Source organism: Orbilia oligospora, assembly GCF_000225545.1.
Source record: "Orbilia oligospora ATCC 24927 unplaced genomic scaffold scaffold00215, whole genome shotgun sequence".
NCBI classification, from domain to species: domain Eukaryota; kingdom Fungi; phylum Ascomycota; class Orbiliomycetes; order Orbiliales; family Orbiliaceae; genus Orbilia; species Orbilia oligospora.
The window spans coordinates 157,373-173,208 of NW_011645772.1; the positions used below are offsets into that span (position 1 = coordinate 157,373).

Sequence of the window (15,836 nt, forward strand, 5' to 3'; positions counted from 1 at the left end):
ATGGAACTACCGGAAACCTGCCTTACAAATGTTTTCAAGATAGTAAGTTTTGTCGCCTGGGCTCTTTTGCCATATCACGTAGCCCTAACCCTGAATCTCGAAATAAGGACAACTTATCCGAAGTTTCATACTCTGTATACCGCATATCCTCAACTTTTGGTTCGTCTCCAGCATGGAGAGTGCTGTCTAAGGCAGAAACGAATCTACGCCGCAGGGGGAAATGTGTTACGACATGCTCCGACTCTTCGGAGTTATGGCTATTTCAGATAGACAACCACGATACCGACATTGCATTCACATCGGACTCTGGCTATAACAGTTATGATGGGTCCGGTACTGGCGAGAAAGGTTGGGAGCCGATGGTCTGGGGGCTAGAGGGTACGCATTTGTTCCGAGTCATCGTCGAAAACAACATAGCCCATATTAATATATCGTATTACAGAGAAAACAAAGGAGGTCTTGAATATCCACGAAATCTTTGAGGCTCTAAGGCCAACCCCGTCGGAAAAGCCCGAGGATTTATTTCAACTTCAGACCCTTTCACAAATCGACCCTCTTATCTCCCCCGGAACCCAACTAGACCCTATTGACCTTAGCGGGGCTCACCGAGATGTTTATATGTTACAGCAGCTTTCGAAGCAAAGGGGTTCGAATATGTCCATGTCAGCGGTTGGGTCGCCAGTATCTGCGAGTCGGCATGGTAGTTCAACAACTGGAACTCCTCACCCCGCCACTACGCGGCCAGTATCGAAGCAAGAGATGGTGGGCCAGAAGCTTCTCTTGGCGATGATGTCTCTTCTATCATATCGACTAGCAAGCTCCTTTTCATGGCTACCGCTGAACCTGTGCACTTTCCTCCCAAAATTCAAAAAAGGTAGTTTGAATATAAACCTTTCAGGCGTATCGAATCTACTAACTGATATTTTGTATTAGGACCAGATGCTGAGCCCGAAATTCTTTCTTACTCTCCAATATCACACGGCCCTACAATAATTACAACAGTTTCACTCGGCCTGTCTGACGATGGTAGCCTACATGTTACCCCTAAAACAATATCACAGAGCGCTCTCCAACGACTATCGAACACTGATTTATCAGATACAGCCGAGACAGATGTCTGGCTCGCCCCTGGTGGAGTTATAGGCCGGCATATGCCTAAGTCCAGTATTGATGGGCTCTCGCAGGCAACACCAGAATGGAAGGCTTTTGTTTTGAAGTCGCTAGCCGATAGGGGGGTTGATATTGAGCAACCGGGCTTAACAAAATGGGCTAAGATCGGGGTTTGGTCGGATATCGAGGGTCTTATTGAAATATTCTGGCCTACATCTTTGGTTTTCGTAAGGAAGTATGGAGGATCTGACATCGATTCGTATCCTGCAATATCGCCAACCGGGGCAGTTGATTTCAAGCTAGGAACCAATGTCGATGAACTGAACGACCTCGCCACACAGCTGACCTGGTATAATGCTGGAGATAGCTTAGAATTTGCCGAGGTGTGGCTATCGGGGTTAGCATCTCGAGATGCCGAGAAGAAACGGAGGTTGGAAGCGCGAAACAAAGCAATCCCTGTCATGGATGTCGACCGTAAACCACCTTTTGCGGCCGCCCCGACGACAGATAGATCTGGTACGGTGTATCCGACACCCCCAGGTGGTCTCTCAGGGAATGATAGTCATCCGACACCTGGCGGGCCTACAACCGCGCCAACTCCAGGACAGACTAAAGTCGCTGAGGAGCCGATACCAGTAGTGGAACCGCCAACTGCCCCCCCAACGGCAGAGGCAACGGTCAATGGTGCTGATATGGACCTCGACGATAATTGGATGAAAGGTGATTCTACAAAGGTCAATGATGATATTTTTGGGGGGCAAGGTGTGGGGATAGGGGATGACTTATTTGATATAGATATTACGGAGGACGACTTTGGCTTTTTCGATGAGGTCGGGGGCGATGGTGGTTTCGCAGACATGGGATTGGAAAAACCGCAGGTTTCGACAGATCTTCAACCAAGACCAACTACATCGCATTTGTCCGAGAACATGAACGATCTAAATCTTGGGTTTACTAATATCGGTTCCTATGTAAACGACAAGCTTCTTGACGATATGGATCTTGACGTAGATGATATTGGAGCTGCGATGGATATGCAGGCGGAGATGCAAAAAGACCCAACACCGACTCAAGCAGGGAGCGAGCAGTCATCATCCCAACCAAATGGTCAGGGACATAAATCTGTTCGTTTAGAAACGCAATCCGACGATACCCAGCATATCATCGTCCAAGTTGAAACCCCACCCCTTAGTCCACAGAGAGCAATGAAGTTACTATTGCTTGATCCTCAGTCACCCAGGGGGGCCCCTCCACCTTCAAAAGGGCGACTTGTTCTCCCCTTCAGCCGCAGGAAGAGCCTCTACAGTCCAGTGGACTTTGCTTCGTTCATGGAGAGGTCGGATGAGAAATATATGGCTGGTGGACGGTTTTTTTGTGCAGAAGACGAATCTAGCCCCAGAAAGGCCCCATCAGAAGACCGCCGTTTTAGCGCTACATTTCCGAGGGTCAAAAAGTATCGAAATTCTAGACGGCCCCTCAGCAGGGATATCATGTTTTTAGAAGATGATGAAGACCGTAGCGATCTGATTCCCGACACCGGAAGCTCGGACGAGGAAAGCTCGAGTACAGACGAATACGAAAGCGGCGACGAGGAAATGTTTGAAATTCGGAACGAAGGAGCTCAGGACAATTCCCCTTATTCTACATCACCAGAAGGTATTCGACAAGGACTTAAGAGGAAAAGGATACCCTCAGAACGGGATTACTGGGGAGGCGGCAACAAAGCACATGGGGTTGAAGCCTTGAACCACTCTGACAAACTGGATGGGGCGCCAGAATGGGCCGATATGGCAAATGTGAATGACAAGGATATAGACAACCTTAGCTCAGCCCAACGGACACTTTGTGACTTTATCTCAACAGACATTGCGCTAGATGGGGTCTTCAAATTCATACCCGACAACGACGATATATCGAATCGGCTATCATCCCAAGACTTCAGCCATGTTGTGGGTTTATTACAAGAACAGATCGTTTGGAACACATACCTGATATCAACATTTTGCCCTGGAAGCCCTTCTTTTGGGCGTATATCAAGTATAGAGTTCGATGCGAATGGGATCAACGACCGAGCAGAACAAACCCTTAGACTTCGAAAACAATCTATGCGGCATCAAGACGATATGGAAGATTTGTTAACAGACCTTTTTGGGACATTGACTACGAGGTGTTCACTAGAAACGCTAGTATACGGCGCTATCGGTCGCCCCAAAAACTCCATTTACGGTGTCAGCCCTGGACTCATGGATCCGCACGGCCTTTCGACAGGATTAACCCCGATTAATCGACCCAAATCATCATCGGACGCGAACAGCAGCCCTTCGTTGCTCTTCAAAATTAGTGCACCACACGTACATGTTCATAGAAACGCCACAATGCCAAATAGTGCTATCGAGCTATTACCGCCAGCCCTACATTTCTGGGATACGTTCGGCCTCACGCCCCATAGTGGGCCGAAGGACTTACTTATGGCTGCCGTTTTCCCGATAGATTCGGGGCTAGCGACCGCGGCGAGAGTCTACTTGGAAGGATTTAGTTCGACCTATGAGAATTGCCGGCTGGGTGAAATTCTCCCCGTTAAGACAAGCCAAATCCTTGATGGTTTACATGGAATAGCGTTCCAGGGTCAAGGAAAACAACAAACCATCGATGAAAAGACTATGTTGCGAAGATATTGCGATGGTATCATCAGATTAGGTATGTAAATTCCATAGCGGCCCACCTCTTATCCTAAGGAACAAGTCTCGGATTCTGACACTCTTCCCCATAGGTGAAACTCTAGTTGAAATCGAAGATGAGTTACAGAACGTAGTGCTATTCGTTGTAAACCCGTTTGATACACCATCTTCAGTTCTGGAAATCTGTACCGCTTTCCACATGCTCAAGAAAGCCTACGTGAGCGCCTTGAACTCATCGCTTCGTATCTTTCCGAACAACATCATCCTTCAAATAGTGCCTATCAAAAATATGGCAGTATACGACGGTCTAGTGGTGCAGAGCCATAACCAATCGATCCGGTGCGCCCTCGAGGTATATGAAAGGTGCACATTAACAATTCAGGATCATCTTTCACAGGTATGTCACCCAACATTTGTATCACTATAACAAACTAACAACCCAATTAGACATTCCCGCAAGAGACATATTCGCCATCTGTTACACTCGCAAAACTACCCCCAAAATCAATAGCATTTAGGGTTTCGTCGGATCCTTCACCTGCGATCCTTCAGGAAAACATGTGCCTTCACATGGCCTACGCTCAAAGCATAGATGAACGGTGGATATCGGTTGCTTGGGGTGACGATTGCGGCGATATCAAAGAAGTAGGGAACTTCTGTTTAGGAATGCCCGGAACAGTTGTACTACGTGCTTTTGAGGACGTGTGTCGAGAGATTTGGGCTGTGACAAATAAAATTATATCAAAAAAGCGGGTGCATTGGCGCATCTCACTTGTCAAAGTTGGTGCCATTGATGACGATGAAATTGAATGTATGTCTATAACCCCCTTCTCGGTATCATGTTTTCCCCCTAACTAACAAACAAACTATCCAACTAGTTTGGATGAAACTTTCACACGACTGTCCAGTTCCAAACACCCTAACAGTTTTCTCGTCCGACCCGTCACCGCCTCTAACATTCAAATATGCCATCCCTTCAATAATGCCTCAGGCATTTAATGGACAAGCACAGCTTGTTGGGACGCCTGGAGCAACGCCCCAGTCTTCAGGCGTGTCACCAGATCAATTCGGAGCCTCGTCTTCTCAAGGAGGTGCTCTCACGCCGGGCGATACTCCCGCCCCAGAAGTAGATAACGACATGGCGCTCGTCGACTTCACGGATGAAACATGGGGTGCTCTACTTCAGCATCCATTAAACAACTCAGATTCGACAATTGTAACCCGTCCAGCGCTGGCCAGCGGGTACCTTATTAAACGGAGTGGACCGAACGAGACAGATGAGCCTGCAGTTCTGGCAGTGTCATTAATTCGTGTGGGACAGCGTGGGCTCGGGGTATCAGCGTCCATGGCACAGCAGCAGCCGCCCGTTATTTCGAAGTCAAACGAGGATGTGTTAAGAGAAATTCTTACACAATATAGGGGGCTTGTTACTCTGGCGCAGCACTTCGGTGTAACCGACATGATGAAAGAAGTTTTACCGTGGCATATTGCAGCGGTTATGAAATGTCGGGATGTATTTTCTTGTGTCCTATAAGAGATATATCGTTTGAAGATAATTTTCCTTGGTCATGGGTAGGGTTTCCGTGTGATCAAGTAGTTTGGATTACTGATGCATCTGCTTTCTTTTTTTTCCTTTTCCTTTCCCCCCTTTCTCTTCTCTTTTGCTTAGCGGCTAGCTTCAGTTTTATCTTCAACACTTGGAGCCTGTTACGACTGTTTAGGCTCTCTCATACCTTTTTTTTAGCCCTTTAGCTTGTTAGCTGTGAAGTTTCAGGTCATGATATATTCCGAAATTTCATTATGAAAGCCCAGTCGAGTGTTCTTTTTTATTTTCCTATCCTAAGAAAAACCTATGTTGCATGTTTCCCTCACTATTTCTATTTCTTGTTTCGACTAGGACATATTGAGAAGTTGGAAGGCACAAAATAAGGTGTATTTGGCGTTAGCTCCTATCATTCCCATTTCTTTTTCTAATGACTATACCTATCGGACGGATGGATGGCTTGCAAATGATTGAAGTATGTTATCTGGCGATATAAAGACGTGATGCATATTATGTTCTTTGGAGAGCTTTTGGTATATCTTTTAATTATCGTATCCGATTCCTACCGTTTTAGGTAGCCATTTCTAAAGCATATTTAAATTTGTATTCAACTTGCAATTAAGCCAGATTGCATGGTCATGTTAGATTATCACCAACATGAGGATATCCACAAAATGCAACAATCTTTCGAAATCATTCTATCGGTTTCTTGGCTCGATTAGACTGAGGGCCATGGGGTCCAGGAATCGATTGCTGAAATAGTCTGTTACAGCAAGCACCTTGCAGCGTATCAGCTGGTATGTCCGGCCGGCCGAGTGAACTTGTGAAGGATTCGATTTTCGATCTCTAGGACTATGCCAATGGATCGCCCGGGGCAAAAACGATCCATTACATCGCAGATGCGAAGTTGATGTCCCCAACCTAGTTGGAGGGGTCGGAGGCATTCGGGATTACTAGCTATGCAGCACGCGTGGTCCTAAGTCTTGGTGGGAGGGGGTGGTGGTATGTCTGTATGTACCTAACGTATCAACGAATGGGGACGAACTTTTCGGAAATACATGGAAACTCACGGAATCCTCGATGCATATGTAGTGTAAAATTGAACTTTTTGTACGTATATTACGGCGAAGTGAGGGGATCATATGCAGAGTACTTTTGCTAGGTCATGAGGTGGCTTGGGTATCTAGGTAGCCGATCAAGACAGTCGGAATAGATGGAAACCTCTCCGCGTCTCAGCTTTACAGCCCGTCCGTCCGTCTCTTTGTCCTGGCGGAGACGTGAACTTCCGGGTTATATGGCAAATATGTGACAATGTGACAGACCAGGTGAACATGGCAGCCAGTAGGACATGGTTTGATATCATATCTGATGTGTATAAATCATGCCTGGATTGGATGTCTCAGGATTCAAAAAGTCAAAGCAAACGGACATGAGCTCCATATGCAATACTCTGTATTATCGGGGAAGCCTAGGATTCGTAGGGGCAAAGAATTTATTTACCCTTTTTGGCACTCGATGAGCATCGCTCCTAATACGGAAAATACTGCAGATATCAACATCGGATACAGTTTTCTGAAGCCGTGCTACCCTCGAAGTTCCTATTCGTCGATCTGTGAAGGATCCAGCTGCAAGTACCGACAAACTGCCAGGTTTGTGTCCCCCCTCGCAAACTAGCAATCGTTTAATCGGGGAGAAACGATGCAGTATGCGATGCACGCAATCAATACATACACATTGCAGCACCCAGACCGGTTCATCTCCATTTACGTAAGCTGATGAAAAAATTAAAAAAATTAAAAGTTCTTGCTATTAATGGTTAGCTAGGCCTGCCCACCCGGAGTACGTATCCCACAAGCGCAGCCTGGGGTGGTTAAGAAGTCGCATGCTCTTTCTGATAGGGAATATTCAGTAAATGTACCTAAGAAGTACATCTTTTAATAGCAGTGCTATTTCTATAGCGCTCAAAGGATCCCCTAATTCGTCCACATGAACCGCCGGGAAAGCTCACAGCCACGACCGATTAAGTAACAACCTTCATTAGATCGAAGGACACGGAAAGGCGTTTGGGGGAAAATAATTGTTCATAAGGATGTATACGTAAGTTACAAAGGTAACAGGCGCGAGCCATTGTAATAATTTGGGACAACGATTCGCTGAAACAAGTTCGTTGAACGCATAATCGAAAAGGGCAGCCTGGTTTTTTCTCTGCGGGTCTATGGCACGGCATTTGGGTTGTTATATTTGGGGATCAGCCTCAAACATGAAATGTGTTGGACTTGTTGTTGGCGGGCTGCTGATTGTTCCCTGGGCCCTGTGCGACCAGGGCTGGTTTGCTTCCCGAAAAGGAATAGGTGTGGCGAGTTAGGATTGGGTGTGGCTTAAACGAGGTTTGTGGGAGGTCTCAGATAGCCAAATCGGGCTGCTATCTCACGCATTCTTGGGCAAGGCGGTTTTTCGATGCCAGTACAGTGCCTGGCCTGGGAGGTATGCATATGACAACAAGTATAGTATACCGCATCAAAAAATTTTTCTTCGTAAGTAAGCAGTTGATTGAATACGAAACACGAGTAGCGTGTTCATTGCTGATTAACAGACAGGATGGCACCATATGGTTTGCACGTTTGCAATGTTTGCACGGCCAAATGGTTAACGTTCCCGGACCCATGAATTTTTTAACATTTGAACATGGCATGGCATAGTAGGGCGTGAATCACGAATATCAACCAACAGGCATTGACAGCTGAGCCAAGATCACCTTACATCTAACCATGAGTCGACTGGCCTGGGCAAAAACTTTGCAAAAGAATTTTCTATATCAACACCATTAAGAGGCGGGCAGCGACGTGTACGTACCATGTCTGCCTGTCAAAGGTAAATTTCCTATGAGTTCCTTCAATACGAACGTCTGATATGCTGCGATATGCATAGCATAAGCGCCATGGCGTGCCATCATTCATTAACCGTTGTCTTCATAATGATTGAGTCAACCAGTAAGAAAAAGTTAGCCAAAAGAAAAGGGAAAAGGAAAAAGAAAAGCTCATGATGTTCTCAATTGATCAATGCCCCGCTCCCGAATGTCTATCCCTTCGATGATACTACCGGTCTTCATCAACCTAGGCACTTAGATAAATATTACATCGGAGCCCCAAGGAGCAAGTGAACGGCGGAATGAAGGCTAAAGCTATGTAGTGATGCCTACTGTCGTTGCTTCTTTCTTATCTGCACTATTCCGGGCCATGGATTGAGAATCTATCGCCGGTAGGTAGGTAAGTCGTCTGTATAACTAGGGCTCCGTGTATCCCAGGTCAGAAACATACCGTTGAAAAACTCATGCAACAGTTGAGGAGTCTGGCGACGAGACAACCTCATGCCGTTGTTGCCTCCGCGGCGCCCCCACCTCCTGTCCTCGTGATAATCTCCATCTGCATCCTCGTGATATTTTCCATTTTTGTGCCCGCGGATCCGTCTTTATGTTATCAAAGCTGATACCAAATCCCATTCACTTGTAACGGATTCCAGTTCTGAGCGCCGTGGTTGCAATGTCAGTTATGATAGTGGTTGCAACATTGTGGAAAGGAAGGACCCCATGAGGGCTCACTTCTACTTCACGTAGCTTAAGATAGAACCCTCCGTTGAGGAGAGCACCAGCTGATCACTCCAGATCTTAAAATTTCCATCCTTCCTCACCTTCTTGGGTAGATATCCTTCTATCGGGAACTCCTACCTCTAGCAGTCTAGGAACAATAATATGGCGCTCACTTTGACAGGTTGACCTCGTCGCGAATTGTATAAGCGCGTAAAGTATAGAGTCCTGAAGGGACTCATCGCTATCGACATGCATGTCCTTGAAATACCATATTTATAAAACCTTTATATTCTTCGCTAGGTCTTAAGGTCTGAATATTTATCAAAGTCCATAACAATGAAAAAACCTCTTCATGTGCTGCCCTCAAGCCCTTAAGGTGGTCTCGCAACTAGTTAAAGTATGTAGTTTATTACATTAAACACGCATAAACACTCAAACGAGATATCTCCATTTAATACTTCAAATTTCTTAGGTTTAATTGGTGATTTAGCAAATTGATATTTTATTCTACGGAGAGAGTTTTTACGCATCACTATGTAGCTCTATGGTTTTGTACATTTTATCAAATTATTTATCGATTATCATGCATGTGATGGAACGGGGGGACTGCATCGTGATCATTCGTTTTGCTGTCCTATGGGGAGTATAGTAGCTAAACGAATACATGCAGCCTCGATTTCTACTCCCTTCCGTACACACTGCCCACAATTCCTGATGTTATGGATATATACCATTGAGCTATATTTGTGCTGTCGTGTTGCATGTTGTCTGAGACTGTTGAAAAGGTTAGGGCGGATACACGCTCGGGTGGATACGCAATCTTTCCAAATCTTTCAAATCCCGCAAAGAATAGAACAATAACCGAACAAGGCTGTTGTTTAAAGGACATGGGAAAGAAAGCAAAAATGAAAAAATGAGAAAATAAAAAAAATGACTTCTGATAGCAGTGCTATGATGCCGATGCAGGCTGCACAATGCAGGTTCAACTTGCCCGGCTCGTTTAAGCACAACCTCTGCAGAAACTGGGTCGCCCGTTCCCCACTTTACTAAGCTTTTTATCCCATGTCCACGAAACGTTGACAGCCCAGTTCAGCTGAATATATTAAAAGTATTTATCAGCATGTGGGGTTTGCGGCTTAAAGCCCTCCCCCAAAAAAATTGTCGCCCCAAAATCCGGCAATGGAGTTTTTTTGGGCGGGAGATGCTGTTTTTGGGTACCTAGTGCTGACAAGGCAAATCAATTACCCAGGTATGACTGTCGCCTCGCGCTCGGTTCCATTAATAAGCTCGTTAAGAACCAACGTTAATTTTGGTACGTAGTAAATCCAAAATCGTTGGGACGATATTTCCTGGCTGGCTGGCGTCAGCAGTTCAATGAGAGACACCTCCCTAATTATTCTGCATACGTATGTACTTACATCGTACAGGCGCCCATGCAATGCAAGCTCTTTTCGACCAAACAAGTCGCGAGATCAATGGTTCGAGAACAAGTGATCCTTCGATCATTGGGTTCAACTGGGCGACCCTGCAGTGTTTGCATAGTGGGAAATCCTATTTCAGGTTTTTCAGGTTTACGCAATTCGTTCGGACCTACGCCATCTAAGCCGAAGCCTGGTGGTCTTCAAGCCATTTGAATGGTCCGGTGGTCCATTAGAAGAAAAAAACTTCTTCCGAGTCCGGTTAGATCAATTTAAGAATATCGTAAACCTGAGAATCCCTTAGACATTTTATGCAGGTATGATGCGGGTAGTTGCAGTAGGGCTCAAGGATCCAATGCTGGATAGAAGATTCGCAGAGGTATCATGACATCAAGTGTATGCGTGAAATAGGAGAGATGCTGGGTTCAATGGGGTGCAAAGTGGCTGGTGTAGATGGGAATCTGCATACAGGGAGGCCTGGTCAGATCAAGAGATGCCCATCATCCTTATCAGTTTGACGTGAAGATTATTATGGTGCATACCTTCAGCCAAACTTTCTGCTGAGGCTCCATTCGAGGCTCAGAGGCGGTGCAAAAATTAAAAAAACGTTCGTCAAAATTTAAAATGGACTGGGGTTCGCTTCACCAAGCCGGGTCAGCACTGCCACACCTTCTCGGTTGTGCAACATGCCCCCGAACACACCCTTCCGGTTGGGTCCAAGTAGGATTCCCGAGTGTCTTTTGTTGTATGTTGGATTCCGTCCGAAGCATCCTATATCCGTACTATCGGCTTTGATAGTCTCGTTTTTTTTCTTACTTGAGAGTCATCGGCGGAGCATGACTTCGGCTGTTGGAGAAATAGTTGTCGAAGTTGGCGAGACAAATCCGTGTCGGCAACAAAAGGTCGGCAGTAAGAGATCTTACAAACGAGGTACATATACAGAGTATCAGAACGCCTATTGGTGAGATTTTGATTTGCACTGAGGGATGGCGATGCAATGAGCTTCAGCGACAAAAAGTTACAGGTCTATGACTCACGCTGGCTAGATTCTATCGTTGCATGACAAAAGCCACGGCTAAAGGTGTCACGGGTAGCCCGCCGTCCTGTTGGATACAGAAGCACTGTGCAGTCCAGAACAAAAGCGCAAAGTTATCCACTGAGCATCCAAGAACTTGCCACAGTTTTCTGTCCGGTTCTTTATCGATAGGGAGCTCTGATAGTGGGAAATGGTCGGTATTCGTCATATCATGGACCGGGAAGCAGAGTGATTCCCGTTTTCTGGTACATGGGGGTACCTGCGGCACGTTGGTGTTCATAGTTTGGCTGGTGGATGATGTTCAGCTGTGGTGTCGCACAAGGTCGCTGCGCGCTGGGTCCACCTTTATCGATACCCAGGGTGGATGTTAACCGAGCGGGATAACGTTGCCCAGTTTTTCCTGGAGCCGGAAAGGGTTATCATATTGACTCTTTCTTGAGATCGAGATTCCGTGAATTTCGAATTCTCAGCTGGACATGGACCTCCAAGTGTCCCCACGCACGAGAATATTATGCAAAATGCCGTGCGCGTGTTATAGTATATGTATATGCCTGCTGATATTGTTGGGATGGCTAGACTAACTTACCCCATATTTTCCGCAGGGTAAAACTGGTATCCATCTTGCTGACAGGTCCTCGAAATCGTCTTTGCGACAGACTGTAATCATATGCGTGGATTTTTGAACGCGTAGGCGTCTATACGTGCCCACAGAATGTTGCTTCACCCGATGATGAGGACCTGTGTGTGCCTGTAGAGCTGCCTAGGCCTTCTCGCTTACCAACAGCTTGCGGCCTGGGCTAGCCTCAGGCTTCGCGTCGATAGATCTCCTACAATCAAGATTTGCGACAGAGGAAACGAACGGATTGAAAATTTACTATGAAAAGAAGCCTTCGTAATCGATTGAGTGCTGTTAGGCTGTAGACAGTAGACGGAACGGCTGAGCGCTCATCACCCCCCCTTCTCGTGTCGCACATCGAGGGACGAGAACGAGCGATGCTGTGCATTTCCGTCGAAGTGCATTGCGCATGTGCCCTTGATGGGTTTACGAGGGTCGCTAAGGTGATCAATCATGTAAAATGCCCCCTTGCAAGCCGTACATGTAAGTTTGTGGGTTCATCTAGAAAGAACGATGACTCGATCCTTCACACTAAAAAAAGGTTCGAAGTTAGTCTGCAAGTCGTCTGCAGACGATTGAAGCCCGGACCTGTTTACCGTAGACGGCTTAACGGACTTTCTCCCCAGACGCGGGGAGACGTACAGAGTCATCTCATCGGGTACTTTTAGGAATACATTTTCAATACTTTTGCGGAACCTGTATAGTAATACGTTGCATTGACTATCGATAAGGGAGTCATCGCGCATCACCATCGAAGTACATCGATCGCAGATTAATTACTCAACTTATATCGAAGACCCGTGTTCATAAGTCAGCAAAACTATGAGCTTCGAGGTTTCGTATCTTCGTATCTCGTGATATACCTTAGAATGATATTCTTGAAAATTCATATTTTGGGAAAATATTTTTGCGACAACTGTATCATTTAGAGGATAGTAAGCAAGTTTGGGAGCCTCACCTGTGGCGGTGTTCGAATTCTTTTTGTGGGTTAGTATGGACCCTGCACGGGAAGCGAATTTGAATTAGTATCTTGGTCTCGGGAACCTGTGAACAAGCACACAGGGCGAAAGTACCACCCACCGATTCCAAAGGAAGAAAGTAGGAATGGGCTTTCCAAGCAAGCAGGAAATTTTTGTTGTGAGGTCATGCCAGCTAGGCCAGGTGCTTGATGAAGCAAATGGACAAAGGTTTGCAACGTTTGCTTCCTTTTTCTCTGTTTCGGCGCAACCAGGTTTACTCACTTCTGGCAAGTCTGAAGTTTGCAGAAGTCGGGCTGGAAGTACCTCTGAGGTACTTAAGTTACTAAGTAATTTATTACTTGCTGACTTCCAGATAGCAATACCGTGCTGAATTTTCGCGCGGTGCTAGGCAGGCGAGCGAGCGAGCCAGAAAGCAAGCAAGCAAGTGGTTAGTAAATTAGGATACCCAAGTTGCTTTTGACGACTTGCTGGACGGTTACAAACGTTACGTATGCACGGAGTCCTTTTCTTTCTGACAGGACAGTGCGGGCTTGTGACAGGGGCTATCCCACCCCGAAATGAAGTCTGTTCGAGTTTGTAAGTAAGTAAAGTACGTCTTGTGTGTAGTGTGCCTTGAGGTCGCCCAATCCAAGGCCGTCCACTACCTCTGTTTGTTACAGCCGGTGGATCCTTTCGCACCGCACTACACTCCCACCCATCTTTTACTTTCCGGTTGATGGGATGGTTTGGGTACCGGGCAGTGCGTCCCGGCCAAAATTAAAAAAAAAAAAAAAAAAAAAAACAAGGAGAAGAAGAAAAGAAAGAGGGAAGAGTCGATTGACCGGAGTAAGAAAATGTACTTTGCTTTGCAGACACACCCACAGATACACCCACACAGGCACCTCCCCTGAGGGTGGGCTGCGCCTGTCCGTCCATAAAGTTGATTTTTCAAACCAGTCATAGTCATACAGACAGAGATAGAGATAGATCCTGGCCCTCCTGCGCCTGCATGCTCGGTGCGGTTCAGTGCAGGACGACTGTATCGGATCGCAACCACTTAAATAAACCTGCTCCCTCCCCTCCGAGTGGTTAGTTCATATCATATCATCATTCTCTCAGTCTATTATCCATATAAGAAGTCTTCAGCGGGACCGTTGTATGCATTCGACCAAAACCAATTCGAACTTGAACTTGAACTCGAACTCGAACTGTAACCAGTCCAACATTCCAATTCCAATTTCAATCCTTCCCACCGTCAACCGCAATTATATAACATCGACCGCTGCTGTGAATAAGAAGCACCGTCGGGCGGCCTCATTTCCATTCCCAACAACCACAACCACAATTCCAACACTCACAACACAACCACAACCATATTACCACAGCTTGACTTCAAACGTCGTGAATTACTCGAACTCGCCGCAACAGGATTTATATCAACAGGCTCTTGAACGCTCTACTGCAATCTCTAACAGATCCTTGTTATATCCTGCTTCTATTAATACCGGCGCAATTTCCTCTCACGCTCAAGCTACTCCTTCTTCATACCTAGATTTGCAATCTCCAGACTATTTGTATTCCTATTACTACTACAATCAACCCAAGATGGCTGCCTACCCAAGAGACATTCCATCCTGGACCGGTCAACAGGCCTCCTATTACTATACCGCTTCCCCCGCTTCCCACATGCCTCCCACTTCTTCCCCAAGAGCACTCACTGCTCCAAGGTCATCTCCACCTATGTATGACCAAGTACTTCCAACCATGCTGCCCTCACCCATCCCAGAATCGTACATGCACCACACATTCCGAGACTTCGCTTCTCATGCCTATCGCTGTGACGTTTGCTACGACCCACTCCGGGTTCACCTAGAGGGACGACAACTCTGCTCTAGGGGACACAAACTAGCCAGGAAAGTCTCGAAAGCACTCTACGAGGAAGCCAATGATCAATACCGTCGCTCGAAGACCACCCGACGAAGAGCAGATGGCTGGCAATCTATCGAAGTAGATATCCCGAAGGGATGCGAAGTCGTCCGCGCTCTCATCAACGCTATGGAGAGGGGGCTTAATATCAACTCTCGCCCAGAAGGCACTACTGCTACTACTTCGGTTCCAGCTACTCCAGCTACTCCAACCACAAGGACATATTTTGATGATGCCATGCTCGCTCAGTACCAACGCCGACCTGGCCCATCTTCTGATGAGGAGCTCTACTCCCGTTCTCGCTCTCGCCATCGTGAGGAGCCGGAAGTCGTTGTTCGCTCCCGCTCCACAAAACGTAGCTCGTCTGTTGGAAATGCCGGACGCAAACCAGTCGTCATCGGAATCCAAGAGCGAGAACGCCGACCATACGGCGGTGCCAGCTCCAGCAACGGATCTACCGACAGCGGTTATGATACCGCTCCAGGGTCTCCTGATAACTTCCGCCGAGGTTCTCAATACGCCGAGGACATGAAGCGCCGTAAGGAACGCCCAAAGTCTATCCTCAAGAAAACAGTCTCCTTTGAACGGGAGCACCTTCTTGAAAGAGACCCAAAAACCCCACGCTCCCCCACCAAGACAACCAACCAAGAGAAATACGTATTCTTCAACATCTCTGGAGAATGCCTTGCCCCCGGCTTCGACTAAATGATAGCGCCACCAAGACATTAAAGCCTTTTCACAAAACGAAAGACTTCTTATATACACACCTATCTTTTGTATAAAGAACCTGATTCTGGCACAGTCTTGTCGCTATAGTACCGGTACTTGGCATCCATCTCTTCCTAGAGAAAAGGATATTATCATTACACCGTATTCACCAAGCGCAACAGGTTGCCATGAAAAATCAGTCACCGGATCTTTTTTTTTCAAGATCTTGGATGTGTGTCTTTTTTTCTTTTTGGCC

At 46.5% G+C, this 15,836-nt stretch overlaps 2 protein-coding genes across 2 annotated transcripts; both read left to right on the top strand.

Moving 5' to 3' along the window:
* Nucleotides 1–5,322, top strand: AOL_s00215g44 (uncharacterized protein; the record flags this gene model as incomplete). Its single annotated transcript, XM_011129246.1, has 7 exons — nt 1–42; nt 108–378; nt 443–874; nt 934–3,807; nt 3,881–4,185; nt 4,236–4,599; nt 4,667–5,322. The coding sequence occupies 7 exons, from the start codon at nt 1–3 to the stop codon at nt 5,320–5,322; spliced, it is 4,944 nt and encodes a 1,647-aa protein (XP_011127548.1).
* Nucleotides 5,323–14,104: 8,782 nt separating this feature from the next.
* On the top strand, nt 14,105–15,577 carry AOL_s00215g45 (uncharacterized protein; the record flags this gene model as incomplete). Its single annotated transcript, XM_011129247.1, has 1 exon — nt 14,105–15,577. The coding sequence occupies one exon, from the start codon at nt 14,105–14,107 to the stop codon at nt 15,575–15,577; it is 1,473 nt and encodes a 490-aa protein (XP_011127549.1).
* Nucleotides 15,578–15,836: the final 259 nt, after the last annotated feature.